This window comes from Lolium perenne, chromosome 7 (genome assembly GCF_019359855.2).
Source record: "Lolium perenne isolate Kyuss_39 chromosome 7, Kyuss_2.0, whole genome shotgun sequence".
Taxonomy (NCBI): domain Eukaryota; kingdom Viridiplantae; phylum Streptophyta; class Magnoliopsida; order Poales; family Poaceae; genus Lolium; species Lolium perenne.
This window is the reverse complement of record NC_067250.2, coordinates 322,271,844-322,292,578: the sequence shown is the minus strand read 5'-3', so window position 1 is coordinate 322,292,578 and position 20,735 is coordinate 322,271,844. Positions and strand designations below refer to the sequence as shown.

The window sequence follows — 20,735 nt, the reverse complement described above, 5'->3', positions numbered from 1 at the left end:
AGAAGCGGAAGGAGTATATGTGATGGTTCCTTGTTTTTTTGAGCAAGTAATAATCGAACACGTGTTTTGAGTTTAATTAGACACGTATCAAGGAGGAGTAGCATGCTCATCGTGACAAGCTAGCTGATGACGTCCAAAACGAGCCGGAGGCATTAAACGAGGCGTGCGCATGCATCGGCCATAACTGCGGCGGTGGAGAAAAATAAGGAGACGCGAATCAGATTTGGGAGTAATTATGCACGCAATCGAGGCGTCCCTCTTAATTAGCCTGCTGCTAATAACGCGATTTTGAGATAATCCGCCAGTCTCCCGAAGAGTAGTCCTAAATCAGTCATCAACTCTCCCTTCCTCGCCAAGAAGTCACCCAACCCGGAGCTCGCCGGCCGCCAGCAGCCGTGCCGCCTCTCCGTCGCCAACCCCACCTTACCGCCCCTCTAATCAAGCCTTCTCCTTACATGGAACCCTGCCGGCCGGCCGCCGTCGAGTGCCGCTCCAGATCTCCTGCTCCCCGACCTCCATCGTACCTGGCAAGGTCGCCCCATCCACTAGCCGGTGCCTTCCTGCTCCGGCGTTCGTCCAGGAGGTGGACACCGACCGCTTCCTGCAGATGCGCCGCTCTCCTGCGACGACCCTGGTCAGCGCTCCCTCCTCCCTTCACCTCACGGCCTCCCTTCTTTTCCCACTAACGCTGCTGCTGCATCTTCCCTTTTTGCAGCTTCCTGCAGAATGCCAACCACCCCTCCGACGCGCCCACTGGTGAGACCTCGCATCATCCCTCGCCCTACCTCGTTGCGTCGGACGCTGCCCCGACTCTGGTTGTAACACGATTGCATCCATCCCGAGTGATGAAGCCGGTCTTTGCTTCACAATGCGTTCTAAACTTGCTCTACGATTGCTGCAGCTGCTTTGCTTGTTTGGATTCCAAGCTCCAGCCCGGCCTCTCCTGCTCCTCGACCTCCCTCGTAAGTCGTAACCGGCAAGGCCGCCCCATCCGCTCGCCGGTGCGGTCCTGCTCCGGCGATCTTCCAGGAGGAGGACACCGACCGGTTCCTGCAGATGCGCGGCTCTCCTGCGACGACCCTGGTCAGCGCTCCCTCCTCCCTTCACCTCACGGTCTCCCTTCTTTTCCCGCTAACGCTACTGCTGCATCTTCCCTCTTTGCAGCTCGTGAACAACGGTGGCACAGCCCGACGGAGCTGCATCACCATCCTGGAACGGGAGCCACGGCCGAAGACCAGAACGCCAACCACCCCTACTCAACTCCGCCCGCTCGCCTCCGACGCGCCCACCGGTGAGACCTCGCATCATCCCTCGCCCTACCTCGTCGCGTCGTACGCTGCCCCGGCCCTGGTTGTATGCACAGAAAAATACCATCTTCCACCGCTACACGATTGCATCCATCCCGAGTGATGACGCCGGTCTTTGCTTCGCAATGCGTTCTAGACTTGCTCTACGATTACTCGAAGTTCAAAAATTGGAGCACCCACCTGGTGTTGCTACTTGTGAGGGAGCACCCGTAACTGCAAGGAGTAGTTGTTCTTCTCATTTTGTGAACATATGTTCGGTTCAGAAATTTCAGAATTGAAATGTCAGTGCAGATTTTGGATCCCTGCCGGTTTATTTCCATAATGCAGTCAAGATCTCGTTTCTAGATAGAATTAGACACCGAATCTGTACTACTTTCCCTTCAATAATATGCCACTAGTTAATGTCAGATAAGAAATTTTATTCCAAAACAGAAGTAGGACCTGAATCTGAACTACTTTGCCTTTCTGATATGCCGTTATGTTTTTGTTTGTCGTTCAAGTTTCAACCATCTCTGTAATTCTTTATGATTCAAATTCTATGAAACACCGAATGATTGCTTCGTCTGCATTCAGATTTTATCTCCTCATCGTCTCTGAAACTGGTACAGCTCGAACTTTTTAATCACATTTGTAAGCTCATAAATATATGTGATAATGCACTTCCCATGCTTGATTTTTTTCATTTTCAGAATCAGCTATGCTTGTATATAGGAACTCGAGAACCTTTGTTGTCATATATGCCTTCTAAATTCCATGTATCTCCCTTTATCCATGCAGTGACGCAAAGGGAAGAGCTATTGGAGCTGTCAAATGACATGTAGACCAAGGCGGCGGTGGGTGCAAGAGTAACAACTTGCTCCATTCAGACGACTCCGGGGACAAGAATTATATAGCTCATAGTAAGGTCAAATTTAATTATTTGTTTATCAGCATTAGTCTGTTTATCAGCTGTGGCTTAATTAGACAAACCCATTTTTTGTTTTCTTATTATAAACCTAGTTCAGATTCATTGAAATACACAAGTGAACAAGAAAAATATCTACTGCCATTTGTCTGTTCTTCTGGAACATAAGTGGTTATGCTAATCTAAATGTTGTAGTCCCTCTACATGCTGGATCTGAAGGCTGGTTTATCGGATGCGCCCACATCATGCAGGAGCTCACCACCAAGGCCCATCGCCATGACATTGACACCGCTGGTTAGGAGCTCGTCGACATTGACACCGCCGGTTAGGAGCTCGTCGACATTGACACCATAACGTCAAGCTTCTTCCTTAGAATGCTGGTAATATTTTGGAATTTCGAATATGTATGCCTTATAGATATTTACCTTGTAATGCTCAATTGTGCATAAACCTGAATGAAGTGAGTTTGACATCCTATGCCAACCATCAAATTGATAATTTCTTATTTTATTCGATTGGTTTGATTAGTTGATGCGTGACATTTTACTTCTGCTTTTGGTAGAGTTTAAAATTATATCTGAGTTAGATTTGGACATGTGGGTGGGTATGGGTTGGGATTGGAAAAGTGAAGTCAATGTCCCGTCCATGCCTATTCTTACTGGTTATTCATGTGCCATATTCATCATGTCTTGAAGTTTGTAAAAATACTCATCATATTTGTAAAGGTTGAGATGGGTGTGGGTTTTTGTAACATATGGTTTTCTCTGAAACCCATGGATCACATTAACTTCCGCTAAGTCTCTATTGCTCTTTTGTTAATGAAACAATATTGATGCCCTTTTCAGTTCACCATTCCTGTCAGCGCACATGATAAGTGTACTATTTTAGTTTCCCTCATTACAAGGCATGGTGGTGATCACTTTTTGCTGGATGTCAGTCCAGCCGTGTATGTCGCCATCCAAGAACAAGTTGAGATCCTACCAAAATCTCACGCTTTAAATAAAGAAAAAGTTAGTTCTTATCTTATTAGTCGAAAGACAGCTATATCATTTACACCTATTTATTCACTATTGGACCTGTCTGAGGAATCTTTAGTACTATTGCGCTAAATTCAATAGTTTTGTGGAAAAATCATTTTGTACCTCGATAAATTGTGGCTACATCTGCTGGGACCATACTTTCTTTTTACAGTTTCGGAATGTTATAAGCTACCTCTTGTGTTCTACCTATTGGGGTGATAACCAATGAACACATAACTTTTCTTATGTTTGGGCATACTGATAACCCTGATGTTGTTCTTCTGATAAAGTGATGAGAATATAGCTATGCAGGCATATTATTTTCCCGTTTTATTCCTGCACTGCTTTTATTTGTCCCTGACTCCTTGTTGTTCTAAATTTGCTACAGGAACTAGGAGCGCCGCCGCATTCGCTTGGCCTGCAGGTTGATTATACAACCGGAAATTCAGTTGCTCAAGGATTAGATACATCAGGTTGGTTATGAACCTGTTGTCTTAGTCAAGGTGTTTACCGTGTCTTGTAGTTTCCTAGTGGACTTGCGTGTCGATGTATAATAAGAGGCTTTACTATGTACTTTTGTGATTTGGGCTGTTGTACAAATGTTGGAGCTCATCTTTTTGATGTTTTACGAGATGATAGAGGGAGCTTTATTGCAGCTAGTAATAAACTAATAAAAATGTAGACTATGATCTTGATAAAGCTAAGTGCGGGACACTAGCGGCAAGATATGGGATCTACTTAGCTAATCATAGGCTACAATAGATTGATTATTCAATCTGATTGTTTGGAGATTATTAACTCATTGAACGAGGGAGGTTTTCACGGCGTTGGCAGCTGCACCGATCCTTGGAAGATATTTGCATCCATGGAACATCTTTTTCTAGAGGGCGAGTATGATTATGTTCCTAGGAATGCTGTTGTTTCCCCTAAATCAAAGGCTGAAGCTCATTTTCCACTGCTCTCTACTCTGGTTTTTTGCACCATAATCTCAATATCATGCTCTTTCTTATGGTGTTTGATTCTCTAGTATATCAAAGCTAAAATATCATGCATAATGACTTGTCCTAATCTGGTTCTCAATTCAAAAATAAGTGGTTATTTGGTGGTTAAGTAGACATCCATGTTTTCGTTGTGTCGATGTGTGCTACAATGGCGTCTCTAATTTACTACTAGTGGACAGGCTTAGCTCACCATTTTTATTGAGGGACAAAAACATGTGTGAGTTTCTGAGCCTTGTTTAGGAGTACTGATTAATGTTCTACAGTAAATAATCTTACTCGATTGCCAGTACTACATTATATTCTTAATTGATCAGGTTTTTTTTTTCTTTCTAGTCATTGCTCTTTAGAACCTGCCTTCAGAGGCCCAACTAGAATGTTACAAGCTTTGAATGTTTTTCTCGCCTGCGTTTTGAAGTACATTCTGCTACACATTATATCTTATTTGGAGGCCACGACTGGGCTGTCGTTACAGAGCACTTTTGTGACCTTAAACCTTTCCACTTCTTAAAGCCAAGGTGGTGGTTTTGGTGAGGATGGGCGGCAGCAGGATTAGAAACGACGACTTGCTCCACTTGATGTTGCTAGGGATAAGAGCAGCTATGGCGACTCATAAATAGGTGCATCCTGCTGCTTTTGTATGAATTTGTCTTGTTTTTGTGCTCCTCGTGCAACACAATATTTAGTGCACAAAAGGTTGTAGCTGATTTGGACATAGCGATTACAAATTTAACCTGTATGTAGCTATTGTTCAGTATTTGGTTTTGGTAACCTGGCGTTGGACCTCTCATTTTGATAGACACCCCTAGATAAAGTCTGCCTGGTTGGCTGTGGTGTTTCTAGTGGTAAAATATCACCACAACTTAATGGTTGCCTCCCTGACTCCCTGTTGGTGAATGTGTCATTTTCTTGCTTAATAGTTTTCACTATTTATTCAATATAGCAAGATGCATGTTGCTACTTTATATGTGCAACATAAATATTTTGTGAATGGAAGTAGCTATTATGTTCAAATACTTGGAAGTACATGCATCTAGCACTTGATTTCTATGTTCCAATGCACTACTCTTTCCAATGTTTATTTTCTATGATATTGTATCTTTCTTACTGTTGAGTATGCAGCTTGAGTTCTTTTAAAACCTGGATTTTATCTAGTGTTGATTGCACTTGTTCTAGCTGATATGGAGTAATAGTTCAAAGGAGTTACTCTTTTGTGAGTCAACACAATGTTGACACCTTATAAGGATAAGTTTTGTTGTTTGACATGGTTGAGCTGCTGGTGGTTATATAGAAAGTCTGATTTGTGCCCCTAAGGATGAGTTATGTTTGAATAGTACTTGAGCCGGGTAGTTTACACTTTAGCAGATTTTTGAATTATATATTATTTGTTGTGTGACCTGGATGTCCGAAAAAGAGCAAATGTCAGGCCAAATTTTCAATTTTTTACTGAAGTTTAGTTGATTATCTAGCCTAACTTTTACTTTTGTGTTCTTTATAGTTTGTGTAGTTTTGCCGGCTAGCATCGTGGTTACAATAATTTATTCTTGTAGAAATAGCCCTGATTATTATGTATCAATTGCTGACTAAACTAGCTTGGCAAACCACTACTATTGGCTGGATGTTCAGTTTTGCTATGTGTAGAGCGTTATGTTAACTTTGAAGGAATATGTTGCCTACTTGTTCCCTGATTGCCATCTGACCTGGGATTCTTTGGAATTAGTTTTCCTTTTGAATTGGACCAGTTCTGACTACTTCTATTTTCTTTGTGTTTTTGTATTTTAGGGGAGAAATGGAGCTGGACAAGAGGTAGCCATTGCCGCTGGATCAGGCCAGTCGACAGCGTGTGGGTTTAGGTACACTTTTGCTTCATGCGTCCCATGTCATGCGGGGTCAAGTCGTGTGGGATTGCAACAAGTGCTTATTTGCACTAATAGTAGTTGTGAGGTGCATTGGGAGCAACAAAAACTATTTTGGTTGACCTCATTGTGTGTAATGATCTAGATTATAATTTCACTGGAATAGGTTGAGTTCTGAATTCAGCTTTAGCATTTAGAGAAATTGCTCATAAATAGTAGTTTCAGTTAGTCTATGAAATTGATAAAGTTCAAATCTTTATAATTTTTGTTGATAGGCCAATCACTGTTTGGTCCAGCTCATGTTGCCATTCATGATTGTTTAAAGTGTGTTGGTGGCTAATGGTTTAGCTTTGGTACAGGAGGTGCAATACCTTGTTGGAGTATGTATCTACGTGCATAATCCACACAATTAGTTGTTGGGTTTTATCACCACAACCTAAATCACTAACTCACTAAAAAAATTGTTGCTTGTGTTTTATTATGAGCAAGAGTTCAGCTACTAGAAGGTAATTGAAATGCCTCCCCTGTTTTTCTGAGGCCCTAGTGTCATGTATTTGCCTCTCGTTGCCTTCTGATAAATTTGGGTTTCTTCTGAGCTGGCCATTCGACGCAACTATTACTACACACAAGCTTAATTATTGTGGGATGTGTTTGTGGCTTTTTTCTTTATTCTTTCATTAAGTGGCATTTCTTCGTTTTATTTGCCAACATAATTCCTTATTTGTGCTATTTGTATTTCAGGCTTTTGGTGCCAAGGCTTCGTGGGGTCATGGAGGCCAAGGGGACCTCCAGCTAGAGACAAATGGTAAGCTACATCATCAGGTTAGTCTCTACGTAGTGCCTTGATGCATTTTTTATGTGTACAAGGTCGAAGACAAATGTAGTTGTGCATGTTGTGTAACTGTTCTGTTCACTCATAATTTGTCTCACATGCTTAGGTATATGCTAGTAGTATGTTCATAATACGTATGTATATCCTGGCATGTTCATCTCGGAGAAGAGAACTTAAAATGTTGAGGATATCTCCCGTGTTTTTCGAAGTGCTATGTTCTAGAGTAAGTACACGTGGAGTTCCTTTTTGATGGAAGATCGATGGGGCCAACTTTTACATTAATACTTTTGATAGATGCGCTCTTGCTTAGTCTTGGATTCTGGTATGTGTAAATTCATACATTAACTTATCATGATTCTTCTCATATTTGCATTATAAAAATAAACATTGACATACTTCATTACGATTTGTGGTGGCCCTCGACTCCTCAGCTGGTGATTAGATGGAGCTAGCCAAATCGAAGGGCGCCATCTCGTGATGCCTGCACAGTCGAGTTCGTCGGTAGGAGAGGGAGATTGTGGGTGCCAACGTTAAGCTCCTCGACGTCAAAACTCAGGTACACCACTAGCCCATCTCCGGCCCGCGGCTTTTCTATGTTTTTCCTGTCAACTTGGTATGGAAATTTACAAGGGAGTGTTGCACTTTCAGGTGTACATAGGAATCAAAATCCCGTCTACTATTGCTCCACCAGCAAGGATTTGATTGGGGCACAAAGTTTCAGAGTAAGGTTAGTCTGCCACTTCCAGCATACATGTTTGTCATCATATCTGCAGCTCTGTATGATTTATAAATTGCTCATTCAAACTTGTCAAAATTCTATTCTTAGAGCGGCTTGGCTCCAACATGAAGTGTGGTGGCCATCGGTGCCGGCCGCTATGTGCAGGTCGGACCGACATGGTCAGGTGAGAGAGGGAGACTGAGGACGCCACCGTCTCGCTCCTTAGTGTCCTTGGCGTTGAAACCCAGGTACACCACACACCCACCTCCAGCCTCCGGCTTTACCCTGTTTTCCCCATTGATTTGGCACGGGAATTTGACGTGGGACTTCTGTTGCTTTAGGTGTTCAAAGGCATCAAATGGTGCGACATCTCGTCTACTAATGCTCCCAAGCAGCGATTTGACTGGAGCAGCCAACTCGTTTTAGAGTAAGATTACTGGCAAGCCACTTCTATTATGTATGCTTGAATCTGCATGTTTCTTTCGTTACTGTGCACATGTGATTTGGCTTTGGAACGGGTAGCTTGTGTGGTTGATTATGTCATGAAATCTTCCTGCATTTGTAGGAAACTGTTATCTTGAGCGCCACTATGATTGAACATGACACACCATCGGTGTCGGCCATTGTTTGTCTGGTGCTCATGCTGTCGGTCTGACCGCTACGGTCATGTCAGATCGCCGCCTCTGCCAGGTCGCTACGTCGATTGGAGCAGCCCCTCAGACGTCGGAGCTGAGGGTGACATCAGATTGCAGATGTAGAAATGCTTTCTTCCATTCCGTGTCATCTCCTTCTTGTCGTTTTTTTGATTTGTATAGCACGTGTTGTATTTTGTTCTGCTTCATCTGCATTGCTTTTGTTGATGCTTATGGAAAGTAACCATGTGGAGGAGATGGTGAGCTCCCGGTATTACTGTACTTTTTAGCATGCTAGAGGGTCAAGGATATTAGGAAGAAAATCCATTCGAACTGCCCTTGCTTGGATAGTGCTAGCCCAGACAACACGTGCTAGTTATGAAAGTATCACTAGTATGCACACAAATCAAATTCAGATCCTGAGAGCTCACACCGAATAAATATTTTCTATTTGATAAATTCTTATTGGTTGCACAATTTTAGGTCATTCGTAAGCTACTAAGCATTGGTTAGGGATGAACGAACCATGATCTTCTTTGTTTAGTTGTGATTGTCTACTTTTTGTGGCGTGGTGTGGCTAATCATGCTTGCAAGTATAAATGGAGGGGATACTACTTTTGTTTAAAGCTAGCCAGTACCGTCATACCATCAATTAGGATTGAATTGTTGCATGTGTGCGCTCGATCCCTAATTAAATATTAGATTCTTAACATAGCAATGACAGTTTTATTGACGCGAATCATCTGCCTTGATGCTAAAAAAAAGAACTTCCCTTCCATTGGTTGCATGCTTAGCCACGAGTAAAGTTAATCACATTACTAGTATTTAGTAGTATCTATTGTTTCTTCTATCTTTGTGGTTTGCCCTGCACCATCCTGCACAAGCTAAATTAAACTTGCATCGGTTAATTAGCTGAACTAGAACTTTTTTTTGTCATAGAGACAGATCCTAAACGTCCTTGGTTCTTGTTGCTGTGAATTATTTGCTATAGGATTACTTGTTTATCATGAGCTAGCTAGTTTCTTTACCACTAGCTATTTCTTTGGTTCGAAGATTTATAAAGATGTTTTTGTACTACCTCCGTTCCAAGGAATAAGGCGCACACGTATTCCAAAGTGAACTTTGACCATAAAAATTGAGCAACAAAATCTTGGTTATATTATATGTAATTAGTATCGTTGAAATCGTATTGAAAATCACTTTCTAATGATGTTAATTTCATACATACAATCTTTATATATTTGAACTAATTCTTAGTCAAACGAAAAGCACGTAAAACGAGGACGCCTTATTCCTTGAATCGGAGGTAGTATTGTAGGATAACGTTGCATAGAAAACAAAAATTTTCCTACGGCGAACACGCAATCCAAGCCAAGATGCAATCTAGAAGACGGTAGCAACGAGGGGGTATCGAGTCTCACCCTTGAAGAGATTCCAAAGCCTACAAGATGAGGCTCTTGTTGCTGCGGTAGACGATCACTTGCCGCTTGCAAAAGCGCGTAGAAGATCTTGATCACGATCGGTTCCGGCGCCACGAACGGGCAGCACCTCCGTACTCGGTCACACGTTCGGTTGTTGATGAAGACGAAGTCCACCTCCCCGTTCCAGCGGGCAGCGGAAGTAGTAGCTCCTCTTGAATCCGACAGCACGACGGCGTGGTGTCGGTGGCGGTGTAGAAGTCCGGCGGAGCTTCGCTAAGCTACGCGGGCAATATGGAGGAGAGGGGGGCGGCTAGGGTTTGGGAGGGGTGGCCGGCCACTCTATGGGGGGCGGCCAGCTTGTGGTCTTGGGGTGGCCGGCCCCCTCCCTTGGCCCCTCATTATATAGGTGGATCCCAAGTGTTGGTGTCCAAGTCTTCGAATAAGACCCGAAACCAAAACCTTCCATAGGAGGGGGCAAACCTAGCCCAACTAGGACTCCCACCCAAAGGTGGGATTCCCACCTCCCATGTGGGGGGTGGCCGGCCCCCTATGGTGGAGTCCACTTGGGACTCCACCCCCACTAGGGCTGGCCGGCCATGGAGGTGGAGTCCCTTGTGGACTCCACCTTCCTTGGTGGTTTCTTCCGGACTTTTCTAGAACCTTCTAGAACCTTCCATAGAACCTTCCGCGACATTTTATTTCACATAAAATGACATCCTATATATGAATCTTATTCTCCGGACCATTCCGGAACTCCTCGTGATGTCCGGGATCTCATCCGGGACTCCGAACAAATATTCGAACTCCATTCCATAATTCAAGAACTACCATTTCAACATCCAACTTTAAGTGTGTCACCCTACGGTTCGAGAACTATGCGGACATGGTTGAGTACTCACTCCGACCAATAACCAATAGCGGGATCGCGAGATCCATAATGGCTCCCACATATTCAACGATGACTTTAGTGATCGAATGAACCATTCACATACATTACCAATTCCCTTTGTCTCGCGATATTTTACTTGTCCGAGGTTTGATCTTCGGTATCACTCTATACCTTGTTCAACCTCGTCTCCTGACAAGTACTCTTTACTCGTACCGTGGTATGTGGTCTCTTATGAACTCATTCATATGCTTGCAAGACATTAGACGACATTCCACCGAGAGGGCCCAGAGTATATCTATCCGTCATCGGGATGGACAAATCCCACTGTTGATCCATATGCCTCAACTCATACTTTCCGGATACTTAATCCCACCTTTATAGCCACCCATTTACGCAGTGGTGTTTGGTGTAATCAAAGTACCTTTCCGGTATAAGTGATTTACATGATCTCATGGTCATAAGGACTAGGTAACTATGTATCGAAAGCTTATAGCAAATAACTTAATGACGAGATCTTATGCTATGCTTAATTGGGTGTGTCCATTATATCATTCACACAATGACATAACCTTGTTATTAATAACATCCAATGTTCATGATTATGAAACTAATCATCCATTAATCAACAAGCTAGTTTAAGAGGCATACTAGGGACTTCTTGTTTGTCTACATATCACACATGTACTAATGTTTCGGTTAATACAATTCTAGCATGATATATAAACATTTATCATAAACATAAAGATATAAATAATAACCACTTTATTATTGCCTCTAGGGCATATCTCCTTCAGTCTCCCACTTGCACTAGAGTCAATAATCTAGATTACATTGTAATATACCTAACACCCATGGCATTCTGGTGTTGGTCATGCTTTGCCCTAGGGAGAGCTTTAGTCAACGGATCTGCTACATTCAGATCAGTGTGTACTTTGCAAATCTTTACTTCTCCATCTTCGATGTACTCTCGAATCGAGTGGTAACGCAGCTTGATATGCTTCAGCCTCTTGTGTGACCTTGGCTCTTGTGCATTGGCGATGGCACCCATGTTATCACAAGAAATGATTAATGGGTCCAATGCACTAGGAACCACACCGAGCTCTACAATGAACCTCTTCATCCATACCGCTTCGATGAAGCCTCCGAAGCCGCTATGTACTCGATTCTCGTTGAAGACTTCGCCACCGTGCACTGCTTCGAGCTTGCCCAGCTTACTGCAGCACCATTCAATATAAACACGTACCCAGATTGTGACTTAGAGTCATCAGGATCAGTGTTCCAACTTGCATCGGTGTAACCGTTTACAACGAGCTCTTGGTCACCTCCATAACAAAGAAACATATCCTTAGTTCTTTTCAAGTACTTCAGGATATTCTTGACCGCTGTCCAGTTGTTCCATTCCTGGATCACTTTGATATCTGCTAGTCAAACTAACGGCATGTGCTATATCCGGTCTAGTACATAGCATGGCATACATGATAGATCCTACTGCCGAGGCATAGGGGATGTTACACATCCTTTCTCTTTCTTCTCGCTCGTAGCCGGTCCTTGAGTTTTACTCAATACCTTGCCTGGTAACATAGGTAAGAACCCTTTCTTACTTTCGTCCATTCTAAACTTCTTTAGAATCTTGTCCAGATATGTACTCAGTGATAGCCCAATTACGCGTCTTGATCTATCTCTATAAATCTTGAAGCCTAATATATACGATGCTTCACCCAGGTCTTTCATTGAAAAACTATTATTCAAATAACCTTTAACATCGCTTAATAGTTCTATATCATTCCCAATCAATAATATGTCATCTACATATAATATCAGGAATGCTACGTAGCTCCCACTCACTTTCTTGTAAATACAGGCCTCGCCATGACACGGTATAAACCCGAAGTCTTTGATCACCTTATCAAAGCGTCGGTTCCAACTTCTTGATGCTTGCTTCAGTCCATAGATTGAACGCTGAAGTTTGCATACTTTGTCAGCATTTTTAGGATCGACAAAACCTTTGGGTTGTACCATATACAACTCTTCCTCAATGTCTCCATTAAGGAACGCCGTTTTGACATCCATCTCGCCAAATCTCATAATCGAAAAATGCAGCTATTGCTAACAAAATCCTCACAGATTTTAGCTTCGCTACAGGTGAGAAAGTCTCATCGTAGTCAACTCCTTGAATTTGTCGGAAACCCTTTGCGACAAGTCGAGCTTTATAGACAGTAATATTACCATCAGCATCTGTTTTTCTCTTGAAGATCCATTTATTCTCGACAGCCTTTCGGCTATCAGGTAAGTCTACCAAAGTCCATACTTTGTTATCATACATGGATCCCATTTCGGATTTCATGGCTTCTTGCCATTTGTTGGAATCTGGGCTCATCATCGCTTCTTCATACGTCGTAGGGTCCTCATCATTGTTATCTACAATCATGACATTTAGACAAGGATCATACCAATCAGAGTGGCACGTTCCCTTGTCGATCTGCGAGGTTCGGTAGTTTCCTCGTTCGAAGTTTCATGATCATTATCATTAGCTTCCTCTCGTTGCCGGTGTAGGCGGTACAGTACAACTTCCGGTACTGCGCTACTCTGATCAACGAGTATAGATTCATCAATCTCATCGAGTTCTACTTTTCTTCCAAATACTTCTTTAGTGAGAAACTCTTTCTCAAGAAAGGTTCCGTTCTTAGCAACAAAGATTTTGCCTTCGGATCTGTGATAGAAAGTGTACCCTATAGTTTCCTTAGGGTATCCTATGAAGACGCATTTCTCCGCTTTGGGTTCTAGCTTGTCCGGTTGTAACTTCTTTACATAGGCTTCGCAACCCCAAACTTTCAGAACGACAGCTTAGGTTTCTTATTAAACCATAATTCATACGGTGTCGTTTCTACGGATTTTGATGGTGCTCTATTTAAAGTGAATGCGGCTGTCTCTAATGCATAACTCCAAAATGATAACGGCAAATCAGTAAGAGACATCATACTACGAACCATATCTAAGAGAGTTCGACATTTACGACGTTCGGACACACCGTTTCGTTGAGGTGTTCCCGCGGTGTCAATTGTGAAAGTATTCCGCATTTCTTTAAATGCATGCCAAACTCATAACTCAGATATTCACCTCCACGATCAGATCGTAGAAATTTGATCTTCTTGTTTCGTTGATTTTCTACTTCACTTTGAAATTCCTTAAACTTCTCGAAAGTTTCGGATTTATGTTTCATGAAATAGATATACCCATATCTACTCGGATCATCTCGTGAAGGTTAGAACATAACGATAACCACCGCGATGCTACGCTCATTGGTCCACATACATCGGTATGTATGATTTCTAATAAGTCGTAGCTCGCTCCATCATACCAGAAAATGGAGTCTTTGTCATTTTTCCCATTAGACATGCTTCGCATCTATCAAGTGACTCAAAGTCAAGTGATTCAAGTAATCCATCGCATGGAGTTTCTTCATGCGTTTCACTCCAATATGACCAAGACGACAGTGCCACATATAAGTAGAATTATCATTAAGTTTAATTCGCTTAGCATCAATGTTATGTATGTGCGTATCACTACTATCGAGATCTAACAGAAATAAGCCATTCTTTTGTGGTGCTCGACCATAAAAGATATTATTCATAAAAATAGAACAACCATTATTCTCAGACTTGAATGAATAACCGTCTTGCATTAAACAAGATCCAGATATAATGTTCATGCTCAACGCAGGTACATAATAGCAATTATTTAGGCTTAAAACTAATCCCGAAGGTAGATGTAGAGGAAGTGTGCCGACTGCGATCACATTGACCTTGGATCCATTTCCAACGCGCATCGTCACTTCATCTTTCAGCAGTTGTCGTTTATTCTTTAGTTCCTGTTTCGAGTTACAAATATGAGCAACCGAACCAGTATCAAATACCCAGGTACTAGAACGAGAACTAGTGAGATAAACATCTATAACATGTATATCAGATATACCTTCTTTCTTCTTCTTGACAAGGCCGCTCTTCAGATCAGCCAGATACTTGGAGCAATTACGCTTCCAGTGTCCCTTCTCCTTGCAGTAATAGCACTCAGCATCAGGCTTAGGGCCGTTCTTAGGTTTCATAGGAGGCGTGGCAGCTTTCTTGCCACCCTTCTTGAATTTTCCCTTAGACTTGCCCTGTTTCTTGAAACTGGTGGTCTTGTTGACCATCAACACTTGGTGCTCTTTCTTGATCTCAATCTCAGCAGCTTTTAGCATGCAAAAAAGTTCAGGTAACTCCTTGTTCATGTTCTGCATATTGTAGTTCATCACAAAGTTCTTGTAACTTGGTGGCAGTGATTGAAGGACACGATTAATCCCCAAATCTGTTAGGAATCACTATTCCCAAGTCATCGAGTTTCTTCGCATGCCCGGTCCTGGCGAGCATGTGCTCACTCTCGGCGCTGCCTTCTTCCATCATACAGCTAAAGAAATGTTTCGATGCTTCATAGCATTCCATCGCCGCATGAGTCTCGAATATAGCTTTCAGCTCATTCATCAACTCATGAGGATCATGGTGCTCAAAACGTTTTTGAAGATCGGATTCCAGACTGCACAGGATGGCACACTGAACTTGAGAGTACCGAGTTTTCCGAGTCGCGTAAACAGCTTTTACTTCATCGGATTCATCTTCTGCAGGAGGGTCACCTAGCGGTGCATCAAGCACAAATTGCAGATTTCCGCCAGAGAGGAAGATCCTCACATGACGGAACCAGTCGGTGAAGTTGCTACCGTTGCTCTTAAGTTTCTCTTTCTCTAGGAACTGATTAAAATTGATTGGGGACGCCATCTCTACAACATATATTTGCAATAGTTTAGACTAAGTTTATGACATATTGAGTTCAAATTTTAATTCAACATAATTAAAAACCTAAGTGAACTCCCACTCAAAACAATATCCCTCGCATTGTCTTAGTGATCACACGAACCAAATCCACCGCACCTAAACCCGATCATCACGAGAAAAGGTGTGATTTCAATGGCGAACACTCAAAGTGTTCATCATATCAACCATATGATTCATGCTCTACCTTTCGGTATCACGTGTTCCGAGACCATGTCCGTACATGCGCGGCGCGCCACGGCCACCTTAGCAGCCGCAGGTGCAAAACTGTCTTGCACCCGTTGTATGTACTTATCGAATCTATCACATCCGATCATCACGAGATGCTTCGAAACGATAAGACTTGATAACGGTGCTACTAAGGATGAACACTTTATTATCTTGAGATTTTAGTGAGGGATCATCTTATAATGCTACCGTCGCGATCTAAGCAAAATAAGATGCATAAAAGGATTAACATCACATGCAGTTCATATGTGATATGATATGGCCCTTTTGTCTTTGCGCCTTTGATCTTCATCTCCAAAGCACGGACATGATCTCCATCATCTTCGGGCATGATCTCCATCATCGTCGGCGAAGCACCAAGGTCAATGGCACCGTCTTCATGATTGTCCTCCATGTAGCAACTATTACAACTACTTTGAAATACTACTCAACATGAAATTTAAAGACAACCATAAGGCTCCTGCCGGTTGCCACAATACAATAATGATCATCTCATACATATTCATCATCACATTATGGCCATATCACATCACCAAACCCTGCAAAAACAAGTTAGACGCTCTCTAATTTGGTTTGCATATTTTACGTGGTTTAGGGTTTTCGATATAGATCTAATCTACCTACGAACATGAACCACAACGTTGATACTAATGTTGTCAATAGAAGAGTAAATTGAATCTTTACTATAGTAGGAGAGACAGACACCCGCAAAGCCTCTTATGCAATACAAGTTGCATGTCGAACGAGGAACAAGTCTCATGAACGCGGTCATGTAAAGTTAGTCCGAGCCGCTTCATCCCACTATGCCATAAAGATGCAAAGTACTCAAACTAAAGATAACAAGAGCATCAACGCCCACAAACCATTGTGTTCTACTCGTGCAACCATCTATGCATAGACACGGCTCTGATACCACTGTAGGATAACGTTGCATAGAAAACAAAAATTTTCCTACGGCGAACACGCAATCCAAGCCAAGATGCAATCTAGAAGACGGTAGCAACGAGGGGGTATCGAGTCTCACCCTTGAAGAGATTCCAAAGCCTACAAGATGAGGCTCTTGTTGCTGCGGTAGACGATCACTTGCCGCTTGCAAAAGCGCGTAGAAGATCTTGATCACGATCGGTTCCGGCGCCACGAACGGGCAGCACCTCCGTACTCGGTCACACGTTCGGTTGTTGATGAAGACGACGTCCACCTCCCCGTTCCAGCGGGCAGCGGAAGTAGTAGCTCCTCTTGAATCCGACAGCACGACGGCGTGGTGTCGGTGGCGGTGTAGAAGTCCGGCGGAGCTTCGCTAAGCTACGCGGGCAATATGGAGGAGAGGGGGGCGGCTAGGGTTTGGGAGGGGTGGCCGGCCACTCTATGGGGGGCGGCCAGCTTGTGGTCTTGGGGTGGCCGGCCCCCTCCCTTGGCCCCTCATTATATAGGTGGATCCCAAGTGTTGGTGTCCAAGTCTTCGAATAAGACCCGAAACCAAAACCTTCCATAGGAGGGGCAAACCTAGCCCAACTAGGACTCCCACCCAAAGGTGGGATTCCCACCTCCCATGTGGGGGGTGGCCGGCCCCCTATGGTGGAGTCCACTTGGGACTCCACCCCCACTAGGGCTGGCCGGCCATGGAGGTGGAGTCCCTTGTGGACTCCACCTTCCTTGGTGGTTTCTTCCGGACTTTTCTAGAACCTTCTAGAACCTTCCATAGAACCTTCCGCGACATTTTATTTCACATAAAATGACATCCTATATATGAATCTTATTCTCCGGACCATTCCGGAACTCCTCGTGATGTCCGGGATCTCATCCGGGACTCCGAACAAATATTCGAACTCCATTCCATAATTCAAGAACTACCATTTCAACATCCAACTTTAAGTGTGTCACCCTACGGTTCGAGAACTATGCGGACATGGTTGAGTACTCACTCCGACCAATAACCAATAGCGGGATCTGGAGATCCATAATGGCTCCCACATATTCAACGATGACTTTAGTGATCGAATGAACCATTCACATACATTACCAATTCCCTTTGTCTCGCGATATTTTACTTGTCCGAGGTTTGATCTTCGGTATCACTCTATACCTTGTTCAACCTCGTCTCCTGACAAGTACTCTTTACTCGTACCGTGGTATGTGGTCTCTTATGAACTCATTCATATGCTTGCAAGACATTAGACGACATTCCACCGAGAGGGCCCAGAGTATATCTATCCGTCATCGGGATGGACAAATCCCACTGTTGATCCATATGCCTCAACTCATACTTTCCGGATACTTAATCCCACCTTTATAGCCACCCATTTACGCAGTGGTGTTTGGTGTAATCAAAGTACCTTTCCGGTATAAGTGATTTACATGATCTCATGGTCATAAGGACTAGGTAACTATGTATCGAAAGCTTATAGCAAATAACTTAATGACGAGATCTTATGCTATGCTTAATTGGGTGTGTCCATTATATCATTCACACAATGACATAACCTTGTTATTAATAACATCCAATGTTCATGATTATGAAACTAATCATCCATTAATCAACAAGCTAGTTTAAGAGGCATACTAGGGACTTCTTGTTTGTCTACATATCACACATGTACTAATGTTTCGGTTAATACAATTCTAGCATGATATATAAACATTTATCATAAACATAAAGATATAAATAATAACCACTTTATTATTGCCTCTAGGGCATATCTCCTTCAAGTATTTGATATCTTGTGCCTGGTTGTGACTAAAATGTGTCTAGATAAATCTATATTAGTTGTTTCTTATGGTGTCTAGTTGTTTTCTTTTCTGGTGCTGCAGATCTTCAATTTTATTGGATTAAAAGCATAAAGCTTTCCTAATGTAATACACTCTGGAAACATTATGCTTATAATCCAAAGAACATGCCTAGTGGATGAAGATTGCTATTCGTCGTTTGTAAATATCATCATATGATGAGATAATGTCTGTTGTACACTTTTGGGTTAAACACCTAGGATTCTATGAGTGTTGTTAATTTTATTGTATATGTATCACTTGCAGGATTTCCTATCACTGGACTGTTGCGTTTGAGAGCATCTTTGTAGCTGTTAAGACAGCTGTTTGGTGCGGTGGAGGCAATGTTTGGCCTCGGCTACAACCTCTCCGGTGAGCTCCTGGTTCACCGATTGATCTCCGTCTCCCATGTGCTCTATGATACTGATGTGGGTTTTGTGCATTTGGTTTCCGTCGCTGTAGATGAACCCAGTCTGCAATTAGATCAAATGCAGAACATTTTTACCAATCAGAGTAGCGACACTATCGAGAGTCACTTATCATCTGTGTTTTCTTGTAGGTTGGAATTTCTTGTAGCTGTTGCATCCATGAGTGCAAGGCAAGAAAGTTGAACAATTTGGTAGCGATGTCAATGGCGAGATGGACAAGGGATGTCTTGATCCGTTTTCTTTGTTGGTTGGATGGCATCCTAGCTAATCGCAGTGGTGAAGATGAAGCCTGGTGGGACAAGGTGACTTCCTCCACTCGAAACGACTTTGGCGGCAAGAACGGCTACAACTCGTAGTAATGTGCCTCATGGTGCCTTCTTTTGTTGCGTGTTTGATGATTGCGTTGTTGCTTATCTTGAAAGATGGAGTTATGCCCCTAAATTGATTGTTGCCCGACTTGGAAATCGTTTCATCAACTCCATCTTGAAAGATGGTTCTAGCTACTAACTGTAGAACATGGTGAGAAAAGAGTTGGTTGCACCATGAGGCACCTTGAAAGATCGTTTCATCAATTCCATCTTGAAAGATGCTACACTTTATCGCAACATACTGTTGTAGCTTGATTTGGTTGCAGTTGTAGGGTCATTAGTACTATACTGGTAAGATGCACGATAACTTCAGATTAGCTTGCCTATTTCTATGAATTTGATTTCAATAAGGACTATAGTGCAGGTTTAATCAACAATATTAACACACTATACATTGATGGTGATATCAATATGCGTATTGAGTTTTTGTTTGGACACGTTAGCATGTACTTGTTTGTCGACTGGATCATGTTTCTATTGGTTTCGCTTGCTGGCTTGTCAATTTTCTTATGGAATATGGATGGTATCTCTGCCTATGGAACTTGACTGAAAATCAACTTTAATTTATTTTGAACTTTATATTTAGGTTTTAGTGCAAATACTCTTAAGGTAGGACCATTAGAATTAAATGAGCTTGCCTTGGAATTGATAGCTTCAAATTTTAGTTAGCTCCATGTTAGCAAATGTACCGGGTCTACTTGAATACGATTTGATATCATGCTTTTGGTCCTATTTCTTGGACTGCAAATAATCGATGGTTCAGAACCGCATGTCATGTGTCGTTGCTTATGGGAAGGTAGTTATGAATGTTTTTGTTTTATTTGTTGGCCATGATAAATTGAATGCATGCCTTTTAGTTACATAGTTTGTTGCGATGATTCAGTTGCCAATTGTAGCTCTATTTCTATTGTTTTCCGGGCTAGAATGTCCGCTTTGTGCGTATCTAGAGTGAACTGAAATTTGATAACCTTACTCTGGCAGATCCTTGGGTGGAGGTGACCGAGGAGACTTGCGAGAAAGCAAAGGGTGCGGTGATTTGATATGGGCAGTTATGGCTTCAGCAGTGCTGCTGCCATTGGGCTCGCTGGCTGCATGGTGGTAGGCTCGGGTGGCCCTTGACCTCCGGACTCATCCACTCGGTATTGGCCACCACCATGTCGCTGAACGGGCGTGGACCGGCTGTAGGAGTTTACTGAAGCTACAAAGGATGCAGGTGTTACAATTTTGGTTGCATAGTTTGATGGATCTTGTTGGTGAGATGTTGTCCACTTTTCAAAATTGTTTTGTCCGATGAATGAATCACTTATCCTCTGCGTTTTGTTGTAGGTTGCATCCATGAGTGCATCGCTAGAAAGTTGAGAAATTTGGTAGGGCTACCGGTGGCGAAAGAACATCTTTGTAGATGTTAAGCTAGATGTTTGGTGCGTGGGAGGCAATGATTGGACTCGGTTACAACCTCTCTGGTGAGCTTTGATCTCTGTCTCGCATGTGCTCTGTGATACTGCTATGT

The 20,735-nt window shown here is 42.8% G+C and overlaps 1 protein-coding gene across 11 annotated transcripts; it reads left to right on the top strand.

The window, feature by feature from the left end:
• The first annotated feature begins 231 nt into the window (after nucleotides 1-231).
• Nucleotides 232-8,731, top strand: LOC127316429 (uncharacterized). Of its 11 annotated transcripts, none has more exons than XM_071823090.1 (15): nucleotides 232-634; nucleotides 716-815; nucleotides 902-1,083; nucleotides 1,165-1,291; nucleotides 2,085-2,211; nucleotides 2,407-2,591; nucleotides 3,619-3,703; nucleotides 4,742-4,848; nucleotides 6,011-6,081; nucleotides 6,826-6,889; nucleotides 7,348-7,472; nucleotides 7,565-7,643; nucleotides 7,743-7,882; nucleotides 7,976-8,061; nucleotides 8,200-8,731. In XM_071823090.1, exons 2-5 carry the CDS (start codon nucleotides 727-729, stop codon nucleotides 2,119-2,121), a joined length of 435 nt encoding a protein of 144 aa, XP_071679191.1. In that variant the 5' UTR covers nucleotides 232-634; nucleotides 716-726; the 3' UTR covers nucleotides 2,122-2,211; nucleotides 2,407-2,591; nucleotides 3,619-3,703; nucleotides 4,742-4,848; nucleotides 6,011-6,081; nucleotides 6,826-6,889; nucleotides 7,348-7,472; nucleotides 7,565-7,643; nucleotides 7,743-7,882; nucleotides 7,976-8,061; nucleotides 8,200-8,731. The 11 variants fall into 11 exon arrangements, with proteins under 11 accessions (XP_071679191.1, XP_071679190.1, XP_071679189.1 ...); XM_071823089.1 differs by having other exon boundaries at nucleotides 6,826-6,906; XM_071823088.1 differs by having other exon boundaries at nucleotides 6,826-6,906; nucleotides 7,023-7,472.
• The last annotated feature ends 12,004 nt before the right edge of the window (nucleotides 8,732-20,735 follow it).